This window comes from Psammomys obesus, unplaced genomic scaffold (assembly GCF_907164565.1).
Source record: "Psammomys obesus unplaced genomic scaffold, mPsaObe1.curated_primary_1811, whole genome shotgun sequence".
Taxonomy (NCBI): Eukaryota; Metazoa; Chordata; class Mammalia; order Rodentia; family Muridae; genus Psammomys; species Psammomys obesus.
In genome coordinates, this window is record NW_026596152.1 from 1,050,601 (window position 1) to 1,065,904 (window position 15,304).

The 15,304-nt window shown below is 57.2% G+C and overlaps 1 protein-coding gene across 2 annotated transcripts; it reads right to left on the minus strand.

Moving 5' to 3' along the window:
* Positions 1-203: 203 nt before the first annotated feature.
* Positions 204-15,244, minus strand: Zbtb4 (zinc finger and BTB domain containing 4). Of its 2 annotated transcripts, none has more exons than XM_055594176.1 (4): positions 15,212-15,244; positions 7,135-7,201; positions 5,941-6,941; positions 204-5,416 (listed from the first exon to the last, which is right to left on the minus strand). In XM_055594176.1, the coding sequence occupies exons 3-4, from the start codon at positions 6,930-6,932 to the stop codon at positions 3,514-3,516; spliced, it is 2,895 nt and encodes a 964-aa protein (XP_055450151.1). In that variant the 5' UTR covers positions 6,933-6,941; positions 7,135-7,201; positions 15,212-15,244; the 3' UTR covers positions 204-3,513. The 2 variants fall into 2 exon arrangements, with proteins under 2 accessions (XP_055450151.1, XP_055450152.1); XM_055594177.1 differs by lacking the exon at positions 15,212-15,244 and adding an exon at positions 14,874-15,001.
* Between the last annotated feature and the right edge of the window lie 60 nt (positions 15,245-15,304).

The following is a 15,304-nucleotide window of genomic DNA, read 5'->3' on the forward strand; positions in this document are numbered from 1 at the left end:
GGTTCTAAGGTTAAGATCATTGGCTGCTCTTCTAGAGAACCAGGGTTTGATTCCCAGCATCCACGTGGGTAACTCCAGTCCCAGGGGATCCAACACCCTCTTTCTAGCCTCCTCTGGCACTGTACATGTGTGGTACACAGACCTACATACAAGCAAAACACTCACACACATAAAATTAAAGGAAAAAAGTATTTGAAGCATAGTACCTTTAAAACTTGTGTATTTCACAGACATTTGTATCTCTGGCTTCTCTTGAAAACATTTAACAAGCTACAGTGACACTAGAGCTGCTACCGCTGTTGACAGAGGCTTGCCAGAGCTGTCAGTGGCTGCCCACTCTGGTCAGGGCCCTTAGTCCAGACAAGCTGCCATCTGCCTGACCAGCCTCACTCATGTTCCCAGCTATTTCTCCATAACATGAGAGGCTGCCCAGCAGGCAAGATGAAGGCGATGAGGAGACAGGAGTGGAAGGAGAGCTATTATGGCCATGACAACATTTCTGCCCCAGTGTACCTTCAAACTTGGAGTTGGTTTAAGGCAAAGGTTATTCTGGGACACAGAAATCTTGAATTGTACTCACTGAGGATGTATCTAAAAGTGTTGGGGGGAGGTACTGCATTTTTGAGGAAGGGGCCTTGTGAAGCCCAAGCTAACCTGGAACTCTGTGTAGCTGAGGATGACCCTGAATTTCTGACCCTCTAGCCTTCACCTCCTACGTGCTTTCATTAGAGGTGTGTGCCATCGTGTTGGGCTGAGAACCAAACCCAGGGTCTCCCGCATTCTGGGCAAGCCCTCCCTGGACAGAGCCAGTGACAGAGTTCACGCCTCCACCTGGAGGTCAAAGGGAGCTGCAGCCAGGCAGCCACAGTGAAATGCTGGAGCCTCAGATCTTGGGAAGGACAGTGCCCCCAACCCACCAGCCACACAAATAACCGCACCTGGCATCCCACTGTGAGCAGAGTCCGTTTGTCTCGTTGGTTTATTGGCCTAGAGATTGGGAACACACACAAATCTGGAGCTAAATATTGGTCAGTTTCTCTAAGTCTGGGTTCTCGCTACGTGGAGCTAGAGTCTGCAGAGGCCTAAGTCTTGCTGTGGCACGGAAGCAGCAGCCTTCCACTCTATCCCTTCTTCCCAGGGACACGGGGTAAGAGGGCACAGATTGACAAGACTTGATCATCTCCAAACGACAAAATTGCAAAACCCCAAATTCCCAACACCTGAAACTCACAATATTGAAGCCTTCCAGCTCAAATACATATTTTTAAGTTTCTGCTTTGCCACAACTTTGTTGCCAAATTCTAGAAGCTATTCTCCTTACCCATATTAAAGCAAAACAAAACAAACAACAACAAAAAAAAAAAACCACTTATAATCTCAAACATTCCATATTTCTGGAATTTTTATCTTTTCTGAAATTCAAATCCCCGGGTCCATTTTCAGCCCTTCTCCTCTCCTGCCTTCCTCAGAGAAGTGCAGGTGAATGGGAGGGACTGCAGTCGTATCTGCCACTGCCCTCAGGCCTTCCTCAGTCTCTCCTGTGGTTCCACTGTATATATAGATATATTATATATATATATATATATATATAATTTGTGTGTATATATATATATGTATTCTTTATTATGTATTTTTTTGCAGTTTTTCTAAAGTGCCAGAAACAAGATTTATGGGAATTTTTAGTGATTTTTTTTTCTTTTTATCTTTTTTTTTTTTTTTTCATTTTTTCCTGTTTGAAACTTTTTACCCCTTAAAAACTGGAACTTGGTACATTCAGTAGGAAATTCTTCACTCAGGCTGTGGCCAAGACCAAGAAAAGTGCAAAGAGACAGAGGAGGACTAGAGTGACCCCTCCGTGGTTAACATTCAGGAAGCCTGTCAAAAACCTCCCCCTCCTTATACCAGGAGGCTAGGAGGGGGCAGGAAGACGCTCCTGGCCTTCCCAAGCTCACCTCCCTCCAAAAGCCATGATCTTGCCCTCTCCACAGCTACTCAGAGGGCAGCCATCTTGGCCCCAGAAAACAGTAGCTGAGAGAAAGACTGTCATTTGATTAAAACAGTCTTTCTCCTTTTTAAAGTTATACTCCTCTAATTCCCACATCAGATTTGCTCCCCCAAACTGGCTCTCCCCTTGTGAGCTTTTTTTTTTTTTGGTGGGAGAAGGGAGGTGGGTAGTATGGAAAATACCCATCAATCACACATCTGGGAGGCCCTATTTTCAAAGAGAATTAGGAAGAAACATTTCCTCATCTTCCCCACTGGAAGGAAACACAGGACCCCTGACCAGGGTTAACTAGTGCAAATCAGGGGTTAGGGACTACTTAAAATCCCTGCACCCCATCCCGAGGCTGGGATCTTTGGGTGTGGGGAACTGAGTCAAAGATGGGGTATAAGGTGCTATTTTGGAGGCAAAAGTTGGTGGGGATACCCCAAAGCCCACCAGAAGAGGAGGATGGTTCCCTCAAAACCATCTGGAGTGATTGCTGAGGACAGTGACAACAGAGGACACAGGGCAAAGGTAAGGATGGAAGGCTCTGTGCAAATCTGGGGCTAACCCACACATCAAACCCCCATCAATTTTCTGGCTATTTGGTCTAATCTAGGAGAAACCATAATGAGGAGTTGGCAGGGAGAAAGTAGATTCTCTACTCTATGGACTGCTTCATACCTGGTGCTCAAAGTTGGTTTAGCTCCAATGAAGCCACATATAAAGGCTGGAAGAGATAGGATCTATTCACCTCTTTTGTCTTGGAAGAATCTGGAGTCACTGGATTTGAGGGTAAAGGTAGGGCCCAAGATTTCCCTGCCCTGTACTGAAGAAGTGCTCAGCTGTAGGACACCTCCCAACTCCTTTTGACCTGGAGTGGGTTAGGCCATCTCCAGAGTCTAGGAGCACAGGAAGGAAGATGGAAGATCCAAAGGCATGGAAGCCAAGGAAAGCACGGCATCGTAACAGGAAGAAAACAAGGACAGAGAAACCCACCCTTGGGAAGAACGGAATCCAAAGCCATGCTTCCAGGCTGGTGGGTCAGATTATCACAATGGTCTGGTCCAGGCCCTGGGCCACAAAGAATGGAATGTGCTGGGAAGCATCTGGGAAGGGCTTAGAGGAAGCGTCAGAACAGCAGGCGTCATTAGGTTAGAGAGGTTCCCCCTAGGCTTAGATCAGGGGAGCGGGTTAGACATTCAGAGCTGGTGGGGCTGTAAGTAGAGATTCAGATAGGTATATTGCTCAGTTGCCCCAAGGGCTGGAGAAGGGATGGGAGCTGGCTCTTCCCCTCACAGGGGCCGTTCCCTGGAGAAGACTGAGAGGGGGACCACCGAGAACGCCCTTCTCAGGGGGACGGGGGAACTACAATCACACAAAGCAGCCTGACTCCTGAGCTCCAGGGGCCCCCAAATCCCTGCACAAGAATGTGATGGGGTTCCCGAGGGGCAGAGAGGCCAGGGAGCTGATGGTGGTGGGGGCCGGGGAGGGTGGCGTCTGCTGAAGGGGGGGCCTGGCCTTAGCGCTCACCCCACATCGCCTGTTTGGGTTCTCTCAATCCCCGCCGTTTCCCCCACCCCCTTCGGGGGAACCAGCAGAGGAAGGGTCGGGGGAGGTGGGGTTGGTGGAGTGGGAGGTGCTGCTTGAGGATTCACTGCGTAGCCAAAGACCCCGGGGAGGAAGGGCAGGGCCCCGCCACCCTTCTCATCCGGTAGGACCATGTTGAGAGCAACTGGCAGAGCAGCCAAGTTGCCGAAGTTGTAGGGGTAGGCGGCGAGGAGCTGGGGGCCGTACACGAGCGGGTAGGGCTCCGGGTAGAAGGTGACTTTAGCAGTCCCCAGACCCTCCCTCCGGTCTCCCTCGGAAGCGCCCACCGGCCCCTCATTCCCAGGCTTCCCTCGGCCACCACCGGGCTCCCGGCTGCCTCCTATCAGGGCCAAGGGAAACTCCTGCACGGGGGGGTACCCATAGCAGCCCCCACCTGCTCCTGGGGGCTCCTCGCCCCCAGAGATGACGGGGTCCTGCAGTGAGGCCGCCTCAGAGGCCTCGGCCGCGCCGCCGCCTCCCGCCTCCCCGCTGGATGAGGACACCTGCATCTCTTGGGGGGCCTCCTCCTTCACGTCACTGGGCCTGGGGCCAATGCCGCCTTTGGAGTAGGCGATGACGGGCGTGGGAGTGCCCCCGGGCCTCTCCACAGCATGCCTCTGCCCGTGTCGGTTGAGGGCAGCTGCTGTCTTGCACACCTTGGCACAGTGGGGGCAGGCGAAGCGGGCGGAAGCCCTCCTCCCAGTCCTGGGGTTGTGCGCGCTCCCGCCGTGGCCTTCCTGGTGCTTTCTCAGCTTCCTCAGGGTGGCAAAGGCCTGGGCGTCGTCACACCGGTGCCTCCGCTCAGCACGCCCCCGTCCTGCCGGGCCCTCCGCTGCTGGGCCCTCCTCCCAGCCCCTTCGGTCCAGCTTCTGCCTCCAGCGTGGAGGCCTTCGTCCTCGGGGCAGTCCGCTGACCCCGCTGACCCCGCTGGCCGCGGCTCCAGCCTTCCGCTTAGGCTTGTATGAATAGTAGGGTCTCCAGAGCTGATCTTCCCCTCCGGCCTTCGATTCCTCCGGGTCCTCCTCCTCCGCCTCCTCCTCTTCCTCGCTCTCCTCTCCTTCCTCTCCACTCAGCTCTCCAGGACGCAGGTCAGTTTCTGAGATGCGGCGCTTGACAATGGCCTCCTCCCCAATTCGCACAGTGATCTGACACAGCGGAGGTGGAGCCTGAAGCTGAGCGGAGCCTCGGCCGGTCCCTGTGGGGGAGCCCCCGCTCCCACCCACGCCCACGGGTTTGGCTGTGTAGGTGAGAGTCCTCCCGGCCCGCAGACTCCGGCCCTTGGCCTCCTCGGTGGCTGTGGCGGGGCAGCCGGCGATGGCGGAAGCCGAGCTGCTGGGTGTTGCTGCGGGCTCAGGGGGCGGAGGTGGGTACTCGCGTTTCTTGGGGGGCCGTGGGGGAGTCGTGTAAGTGATGACTGAGGCAGCTTGGGAGCCTCCTGTGCCGGCTGGTCCACCCCCGGCTCCGCCACTGCCACTGCTCCCGTGGACAATGACCGAGGGAGCTGGGTGGGCAAAGCTGATGACGGAGGCAGGAGGCCCAGGCTCCGGGGCAGGGCGCGGGAGGGGTGGGGGGCTGGTTGCCATTGCTGCAGGGGCCAGTGTGTGGAGGCCTGGGGAACGGGGGACCTCGGGGCCTCCCTGACTGTAGGTCTTGTAGGGCCTCTTGGCTGCCCGCATGGGGAGCAGGCGGTACAGCTTGAGGGTGTTAAGCTTGGGCTTGTAGCCTCCATTGGGTGTCTTCTCGCTGGCTAGGAGGCCGGGGCTGATACCGTGGAAGGCTCGCTGGTGGGTCTTCAGGTTATAATAGGTGACAAAGGTTTCCCAGCAGAAGATGCACTGATACCTGCGGGACAGCAGGGAACAGGGCAGGGCAGAACCACCTGAGTTGGAGGCCCTGGCCTCTGCAGCCCTCAAACCTCTAACTCCCCCAGTGACTCCTTCGCCCCTCCTTTTCTGCTGCCTGCTGCGCCCCACCAGCTTCCGGGGCGGGACTAGAGTAAGCTCAGCACCCGACTCCCGCAGCTTCTACTCTCGGCCTCACGAAATGGGAATAGTCGCACATTTTAGCCCTCAAAATGCCTCGTGTGGTACAAACGACAGGGAGAGCACGCTAAGGAAGTATCAGGTGCTGTTCTGCGCTGTAAGCCCAGCAGGCTGGCCTGTGCTCCCATAGTCCTCTCCTGTGCGGGCAAACGTCTTTCCTTCCTAGCTCTTCCCACAGCAAGACGCTGGCATCGGGTAAAGGAACTGGGGCTGAACGCAGCAGGCGAAGTCCTGGAGGGAGCTGGGCAGGGCCGGGGCCGGGCCGACCCCACTGCGCACGCGCAACTCTGTGCCCCCAGCCCCGTGCCCGCCCCGGTCGCTCACCTGCGCTCCCCCGTGTGCCACACCTCGTGCTTGGTGCGGTACTCGGCCAGCGCGAACACCTTCTCGCAGTAGCGGCAGGGGTACTTCCTGCGCCAGGAGTGCACGTTGCTGTGGCGCTTCAGGCTGGACAGGGTCACGTAGGAGCGCTCGCAGGCCGCGCACACGTAGAGCACGTGGCCGCCCACCACCTTCACCACGTGCTCAGGGCCGTCCCTGAAGCCCGCCGGCGGCGGCAGGGCCGAGGCCTCCGCTCCCGCGGGCCCCCCGGCGCCCGGCCCCGCCGACCCCCGGGCGCTGGCCCCCCGGCGGCACTGGGCCTCGTGGGTCTGCAGGCGCTTGGGGTGGATGAAGCTCTTCCCGCACCGGGGGCAGGGGCAGGGCCGCCGGGGCAGGGAGGGCTGAGGGTCGGCAGCCTGGGCCTCAGCCTTGTCGCCCTCCCACTCGCCGTCCGGCCTAGGCCCCAGACCGTCCTCCCCGGGCCGAGAGGCGGCCACGGGCGCCGGGGCAGGCGGCAGCCAGGCATCACCTCCCTCCCCCAGGCCCTGCAGGCGGGAGATACCCAGGCGGCGCCCCAGGGCCCCAATCTCCGCCACAGCCGCCCCATTGCCGCCACCCCCGGGGAGAGCAAGCCGGGCGCTGTAGATGAAGTTGAGGACATCGGAGAAGGCAGCCGCGGGGACCCCGGGCAGCTCCAGGACCCGGGGAGGGGATGAGGAGTGAGGCGAGGCTGGAGGCGGGGAGGAGGCCGCGGTGGTGGCAGGGCTGGGAGCCGAGCCTCCGGGGGCCGGCGGGAGGGGCAGCGGGGCAGAAGCTAGCAGGGCCTCTCTAAAGAAGGGGCTGGAGGCAGCCAGGACACTGCGGTGCGCGGGGAACTTGGTGTCTCCCGCGATGAGCGTGACGTCGCAGAAGAGGCCACGGAGCCGCTGCTCATTGAGCTGACGCAGGACAGCTGGGGCATGGGACGGGTCCGTCACCTCTGCAGGGGGTGGCATGGTGCCAGCCTAGACGCGGAAGGGAGGGAAGGGGCCAGGGATACCTCAGGTCATAGGGAAGGTCATGACCTCCACTCTCACAGGAAGCAGTAGAAGGGGGGCGCTCTCCGCACCCAACCACTTTTCAGTACTGCCCGCCTTTGCTGGCCTCTGGCCTTGGATCTACTTTCTCCCGGCTGTAATCGCACCAGCACTCTCTCACCTGAGAACATAGCCAACATGGAGCAGAGTAGCGGCTCAGCAACTCCCTTCCGCCCGGCCTTGTCCTTCTGCGGGGAAACAGAAACTGTGTCAGCAATCAAGAGGAGACAGGGGAGGGTCCCCACAAGGAAAGGAGCCAGGACACCGCGGGCATCAGCCATCAGAGCCACCTCGGATGCTCTGCAAACGCCTGTCCCTACCAGGAGCCTGTCAGGCTATTTGGCCAAAGCCAGTCGGACCGAGGGGGCCACATAGCTTATGGCTAGGCTTGCCCTGCTGCCGCCACCCCAGAAGTGCGGCAACAAGGTGATTTGCATATCCCCAGTTCACCTCCAAATAGCCCAGCACACAGCTCAATCCCACGGGTTCAGGACAGCTCACAGATCAGCCTCTAATCCCTGTGGCCCAGTCCTGGGACTCAAAGAAATCCAAGATTTGCATGTTGTTGCGGTTTGTTTTGTTTTGAAATCACAATCACGGTGGGCTTATTTACATGTTAAAATGGAGCTTTTCTTTTTTCCATTGGGATAACCTGATTGGACTTTGCATTAGGAGAGTGACAAGCCACAGACCCAGAAATCTCAGCGAGGGGGTTCTCTAGCCCAGGTTCCAGGTGACTGTTGACAGGCAGACACACCTGCTCCTTCTACTCTCTAGAGGGCACTGGAAAGATGACCGGACCGGGAGTGAGGGCCTCTGCGCCCCACTCCTTACTCTGAGACCTTTGGCGTGTGGATTTTGTCTTTAAAGCTGAGGCAGGGGAGAACGGGTGTGGCGGCACACGTCTGTAACCCCAGCACTCAGGGAGGCAGAGACAGGCGGATCTCTGTGAGATGGAGCTCTGGTCTACAGAGCGAGTCCAGGATGACACTCATCCAAATGTCCCAGCAGGCAGCCCAACCGTGAGCTGTGCCGATCACAAGCAAGTGCATGCCGCAGCTGTCCTGGGTACCGCGCGCTCAGGTTCCCTCTTCTCAGCGGAGGATCTGCCTTCCAGAGCTACTCACCCCCCCTCTCCAAAGCCACGGCCAGCAGAGCCTGCTGGGATCCTCCTCATCCACCCTCAGTGCAGCCAGGAGGTTCTGGCGCCTTCCACGCGCCATGGGTCACGCTTACCCTCAGTGGTGGTCCTCATCCGACTCTCACCACCCCAAAACGTTCCTTGTTCACTGACCACCCACACCATCTAGACTAAAGGCTGCACCTCCCGCACGACGCACCAAAGACATGGCTTTCACACCTCTTCTGGGCGGGAAGAAAGAATGTGGTTAGCAGGGCAACAGGGTCGTAACCACGGTGCCGGCCACGTGAGCGAGAGCCCAAGGGTTGCCCCGTTTGTTGCTGCACTGGATGTGTCAGAGTCCTGGGAACAGAGTCCTCCCTCATCTGCTGTCTGTAGTCACTGTCTCTTACTCCTCTACGATGGCCTCAGGACTGTATCTACACTGTTCATTTCGTTTTTCCCCTCATCAGTTAACACGGGCTTCTCCACTTGAAGACGATTGCTAGGTAGCTTGCTCAGGGCTATGTAACCAGTCAGTAGCCACACAGTCTGGCTTCCAAGCCTCCAGTGACTTCAGTACATCACTGTGAAAGACGTTAACAGCCCCCACGGGGACACTGCTGGCCTACCCAGAACCCCTGTGGAAAGGAGGTGCTCCTTCCTCTAGGACACCGTGTGACGATTAGAAAAGCCACTTGACTCCAGGCCCCCTTCATGCCTGTGGCCAGGACGTGCACCACGCCACAGGGAGGGCGGTATGCAGCTGTGTGTGGGCCACCATCGTGTAGGACCAAGCCACCCGAAGCTGGCCTAGCTCTCAGCCATCACTACAAGCTCTGCAGCTGCCATTTCTTTCTAGGCAAAGCAGAGCAAAATATGTCATGCACCTCACGTTAGCGCTCCGAATGACCTCTGTGAGGCTAAGCTCTTCGAATTCCTCTCCAGGTCAAGGGAGGGCCACTGGTATGGGCGTCCGTTTCTGGCCTGGCTGCCAGCTCCCCAGGAGCTTAGATCAGTTCAGCTGCCCCCAGCACAGGCCAGTGCCCTGAAAGGGGTCACGGGAGATGAAGACACCAGCTAGGAACCTGGAAAAGTGACTCAACCTCTCTGTTTCCTTGTCTGTATGGTGAGGGCGGCAACCCGTTCCCGCTGTGAGGACGAAATGACCTAAGAACTGGTGGCCCAGCCAACCAGGGGTCAATGACACTCTAATCCCCTGCACCTGCGCCGAACACGCAGATGCCACGCTCCGGTCATTATTCCTACACAGCACAAGAGCGAGACCACTTAAACAGGTGTGGTGGAGTATGAGTGTAGTGCCAGCACTGTGGGGGTGAGGCAGGGGGATCGCTGCAAGTTCCGTGCCAGCCTGATCTGCACACTGACTATCAGGCCAGCAGAGCCAAATGAGAGAGCCTGACTGGAAGCAAACACATAAAGTAACCCCCCCCCCAACAATTCACATGGAAGATCTATGCTCCAAAACATCTTGAGTAGAGAGACAGTAGAGGGAGGCTATGTTAGGTGCCAGCAGCATGCCATCTCATTTGTTTACTCTGAGATAGGCTCTCAGGGAGCCCAGACCTTGGCTGGTCAAGAATAGTCTTGAATTCTTGATCCTCTCGCCTCTAGCTTCTCAGTGTTGTGATTATAGAAATGCATCACCAGACAGGACATACTAGGATATTTGCACCAGTATAAAACTTGGTTTTCTATAAGCAACTTGAGCATCCAAAGCCTCCAATAGCCGTGGGGCATTCTGGAATGAGTTCCTCTGGGTGACCGTGCCTAGTCTTGGAAATGGTAAGGAAAGTGATGAAGAAAAAAAAAAAAGGCAGAATTTGGCCTTCAAGATGAGTTTGGTGGAGAGACGGCTCAGCAGCTAGGAGCACTGGCTGCTCTTTCAGGGGACCCCATTCAATCCAGCATACGCATGGCAGCTCACAGCAGCGTTAGTAACTGCCGCCCCAGGGGAACGCATGTCCTCTAGCCATTCGCAGCAGGCTGGAACACGGAGCACAGACATGCACGCAGGCAAAACCTCCGTGCACCCTAAGTAAATAGACATGCATGTGGGGAAAACATCGTGCACGTTAAGTTAATGGACACGTGTGCAGGCAAAACATCCATGCGCGTTAAGCAAATGGACACGCATGTGGGGAAAACATCCGTGCACAGAAGTAGATCAATAACCGCAATTTTGAAAGGATGAGTTTGCTGCGTCTATGGTTTTAAAGTTCTTATTTGTTCGTCCTTCCTGCTGCTTCTGTGTGTGTGTGTGTGTGTGTGCGTGCGTGTTACTGGAGACTGAATCCAGGGTCTCAAGCATGCTAAGGAGGCGCTCCCTCACTGACCTCCATTTCTCTACTCTGACTGCCTAGGCGACCTCAGCAGTAGGAAAGGTGAGGACCCAGGGCAGGGCAGAATGCTTCACCTCTTGCTGACCTCCACACCGAGGCTCTGCCTCCGCAGGGCTACATACCCATTGTTCTACCTCCTTCAGGGCCCCTTGCGTGGGGGCCTTCCCTGGCCGCTCCTTCTTTCCAGAAGGTCGTATCTCCCTATTCTGCTGCATTTCCCCTCATGTCACTTACTAAATTTCCTGGTTTTAAATTTTATTTCTTTTTATTTTATATACATTGGTATTTTACTGCATGTATATCTGTGTGAAGGTATCTGATCCCTTGGAACAGGAGTTACAGACAGTTGTGAGCTGTCATGTGGATACTGGGACTTGAACCCAGGTCCTCTGGAAGAGTGGTCAGTGCTCTTAACTACTGGGCCATCTCTCCAGCCCTCATGTCACTTAGTAATACACGCTGCTCATTATCTCTAGAATGTGGGCTCCAAGGAGGGAAGGGTAGGGACTTCTGACCGTATTGCTTGCTCAAGCATCTTGTTCTCAGAATGCTGTGTAGCGCATAATGAGGAGTTAAAAAATTAAAAGGCTGGAGTTACAGCACAGTGATTCAACACCTGCCTGGCGCGGTCTTGGGTCCCAGCGCAGAAGAACGAGGAGAGATGCAAGAATAGCAGGATTTTGGTGAATGAGGTGTTAGTGTTGGTGACAGAAGACTTCAGTGCCAGCAGTCTAGAGGGTGAGTCCAGAAGATCATGAATTTGAAGTTAGTTTGGGCCTTGTGATGAGAATGTGCTAGAACAAAGGAAGCCATTCTCCCTGGAGTCTCTGCTCTCAAGAAAGAAGCCACGCTTGGAGTGGAGGATGACGGTCCCACCTTGGCTTTTGGGACATTCACAGTCTGCCTGGTACATTCTAGAGGCTTTATATACACTGTCTCATTTAATTATAACCTCAAAACCACCCACAACAGGCCACAGAAAGTATTCATATTCTCCCAATCTTACAGAAAAGGAAACTGAGACTCACAGAGAATAAACCTTGTTCGAGGTCACATAGATTGTACGTAACAGTGCCAAAACTTGAATCCAGGCTTGGAGGACCCCGGATGCCGAGTCTTTCCCTCTGCCATGCTGCTGGATCCTGCCCTGAGGAGCCTATAGCAGGCCAGCTGGTTACATAAATCACCACACAAACCCTCACGTGCTAAGCGTTAACTGTGTCACATCTGACTCCACCCTTCCCCTTGTTCCCAAATCCAGCCGTCACCAAGTCTGGCTGAAGCCGAGTGGAAACGGCTTGCAAGCCTTCTCTGGCCCCACTAGCTGCCAAAAGCATTCCAGGCCTTGTCAACACCAGCATGGGTCAAGGCCATGGGCAGTGAGCTATCTCTTTACCTGTAGGTCTCTCTCTCTCTCTCTTTCTCTCTCTCTCCCTGCTGTCTCCCCTGAGCATCCTGGGCATTAACTGCAGTTTAGTTTAACTCCCAGGATGAGAGCGGCCTTCAGAATCTGGGTCTGTTCGTTCATGCCCACAATCCCAGCATTCAGGAGGCTGGAGTAGGACCGCACAGAGTTCAAGGCCAAGCTGGGCTACATACGGAGGCCCTGCCTCAGAAATACAAAAGCTAGGGTGGCCAAGCTGACTCAGAGGGTAAAGACACCCCCAGGACCTATGTGGCAGAAGGGGAGCCGCCATCCTGCAAGCTCGCCTCTGAAGTCCGCGCATGCTGTGCGTACACAGATAATAAGTGCAATTCAAAAGAAAACTGCCTGGGGAGACAGTTCTGCGAGAGTTGCACTGGAGTTTAAATCTCTGCCACCCACATATAAAGCTGGGGTACGGCTCTGTGCGCAGCACCCCAGCACTGACAGGCAAAGACAGGCTGAGGGCTCACTGGCTGGTCATTCTAGCCAAGATGGCAAGTTTTGGGTCACTGTCACTTTCTCAAGGCAATGAGGCAGGAGGTGATAGAAGGCAAGCAATGTCTTGCTCCAGCCTCCACATGAGCAGTAGACTGAAACCTCACACTCAAGTGCATTGCGAGTGCACACACACACACACACACACACACTCACACACACACACACACACACACTCACTTTTAATGCCCTTTCCTTAGCCTCTGTCCAACATCTGTACAAACCGTTAGGCCTGAACTAAATCTCTTCCTTTGCCCTTTATGACCCCTGGGACAAGGTCAATCTTTCCTTCTGATTAATCAACCTTCAGGGCCCCACAACCAGCCACAACAAGACAAGCCACAGACACTCAGGTTCTCACACCCTGGCCTGGGACTCCTGACAGCACTCCCCATGAGTACTGGGCTTCAAAAATAGGTTGGTAAAGGGCTGGAAAGATGGCTCAGCAGTTGAAAGCTTGACGACCACCCAGGTTCAGTTCCCAGCATCATCACGGTGCCCAGGCTCTGGGCCACGTGTAAGTCCAGCTGCACCATCTCCTGACTTCCTCAGGCACCAGGCACAAACATACATATGGGCAAAATCTTCATGCACATAAGAGAAATAAATCTTTAAAAAAATTAAAATTTATCGGGGAGCCAGGTGTGCTAGTTTAAACCTTGAGCCTAATAGTCAGGAAGCTGAAGCAAAAAGACTGCCAAAAATCAGAGGTTAGTCTTGGCTTGGCTGCAGAGTCTGACCCTGTCTCCAAAAAAGAAAAGGGAAAAAAACTGATGTTCTACAAAAATGATGGAATGTGTTGTCATGTGCCCGCTCCAGAAAAGCAGGGACGGGCCGAGGTCAGGAGCATGGACCTGGAGGCTAACCGCCGCTCACTACCCAAGTGACGTGGGCAAAGGCCTGAACTCCTCTGGGTTTCAGCTGCGTGGCCTGAACAAGTGAGGAAGTCAGAGTGCCAGCGAGAGGAACGGATGAGCGACGGTACAGAAAAGCCTGGGAAGCGGGCCTGTGCAGTCAGCGCGGACCAACTGTTTATGACTCCCGCTGCCCTCGAAGCTGGGGCTGGCAGGGGCTGGCACGGCGTAGCCTCTGGTGCTGCACATCAGCTGCCCGAGCTGGACAGAGCGGTCAGCAGCCCGGTCCGACAGATGAGGACCAGGGCGCCGGAGAACGTTCCAGCGAGGGAGCTGCAGAGGCACCAGGGCACGCAGTCCCTGCCACGCTCCTGGCCTGCACCTGTCCTACGGCCTCAGGAAACCCACTCCGGACGCTCTGCCGAGGCCTGCCCACCTCACTGCACCCGCGGGCCGGGCGGAACGCACTCTGTTGCACGCCAACGGAGGGAGCGGCGTCTGCCTATCGCCCACACGCACTCAAGGGCCCGGGCCCCAAAGGTGAGGGAAACCTGTTCCAAAGAATCTGCTGAGTGAGCAGGTCCGGCCCGAAGCCCTTCCGTGTCACAGGAGACACTGCAAGGGGGGCAGAGAGGGGAGCGGGCAGGGCGGGGGGAGGAGACTGGAGGCTTCACCATCCCCTTTTCCATTTTGGTGACAAAAGTCACACCCGGCCTTTACGTAAACCGCTCTGTCTGGGCTCACTTCCCCTGCAGGCGCCAGGGCTTTCCTCTCTCGGGCCCTAGGTGCCCGGTGAGGGGCGGACGGAGACCCCGCGGAAGAGAGCGCTGCCCCCACCGGCCCCGCGCCTGCCCCTGCCCCGGCTGGCATTCACCTCCCAAGTTTCCCACCTCTCCCGGGCAGCCCGGCCCGCCGGTCAGGCGCACAAAGCTTCCCACTGCCCCCGGGTCTGAGGCCCACGGCGCCCTGGTCACGCCACCGCCTCCCCGGGGCTCTCTGACCAGCCTGCTCCCAGCCCGGCAGCCCCGACAGGCTCCCACGACAACGTCACGAAAGGATCCCGTGGGGGTGTTGCAAACACGCAGCCTCCCCCGTGCTCGGCCGTGGGCAAGGCGCACCTCGCGTGGGCCGCCCCGGGCCCCTGGCCCACACCGGCTGCCCCGCCATCGGCAGGTCTGAGTTCCAGGCGCGCGGCCCCCAGGGAGCTCACCAGCACACACACAAACCCATCCGCCCTTCTGTCCTCCACACAGCTGGGCCACACCTCACCACGACTACACAGACGGGACCTGGGTGTGATGCCTCCTCGTCAAACGTCCACGGCTGCGCTCTCACTCGGGCACGCACGCCCTGCATTCCGGTGGCCACCGTAACGCGGACACACAGACGCACGCACCCCACACTCGGGCCAGCCACAGAAAACAAACATTCGTGTGTGCGCCGCAAGACATGCGTGCACGGAAGCACACGCCGACAGAACCCTACACACCAGCCCCGACTCCACGCTCCAGCCGTCTGCCCCCAAAGCCACAGAGCCTATCCCGAGCCCCCCAGGCCCCGGGAGACCCTGGTGCCAGGCGGCGCTGCCCGGGGGCAGTTTACCTTGCCCCACAGACCGCAGGAGGCACGCTCTCCGCCCTGCCCCGACGGCGCGGCGGTTCCGGCCCTCGCTCTCACTGCGCACCCTGCACACCCCAACTCCGGGGCGCCCGGAGGGCCACCCCTCCCCCTCTCCGCCTGGCTCCTACGCCATCGCCCTCCCAGCAGCTTGCAGCGCCTGCCCGGGATCACACCCGCCCCGCCCCACCCCCAACCTGCCCCACGGCGGGAGGGGGGCCCGGGGCTGCAGGATTTAACCCCTCGGAGGTGGGGTGACCGCGACCCCCCGCTCACAGCCCCGGGAGACCGAACCCCGAGACGCGGCTCGCCGGACGCCATACCGGGGCGCCCTCAAGTCGCTCCCCAGCGCCGTGCGCGCCCGGGGGCGGGGCCTAAGCCAGCCCCCGACCCCCGCGCCCCGAGATCAAGCTGGA

Coding starts and splice junctions, on each gene's coding strand:
- Zbtb4 (XM_055594176.1), bottom strand. CDS start 6,932: ATGCCACCCCCTGCAGAGGTGACGGACCCGTCCCATGCCCCAGCTGTC. Junction 5,417..5,940: donor TGGCACACGGGGGAGCGCAG/GTGAGCGACCGG, acceptor GCTGTCCCGCAG/GTATCAGTGCATCTTCTGCT.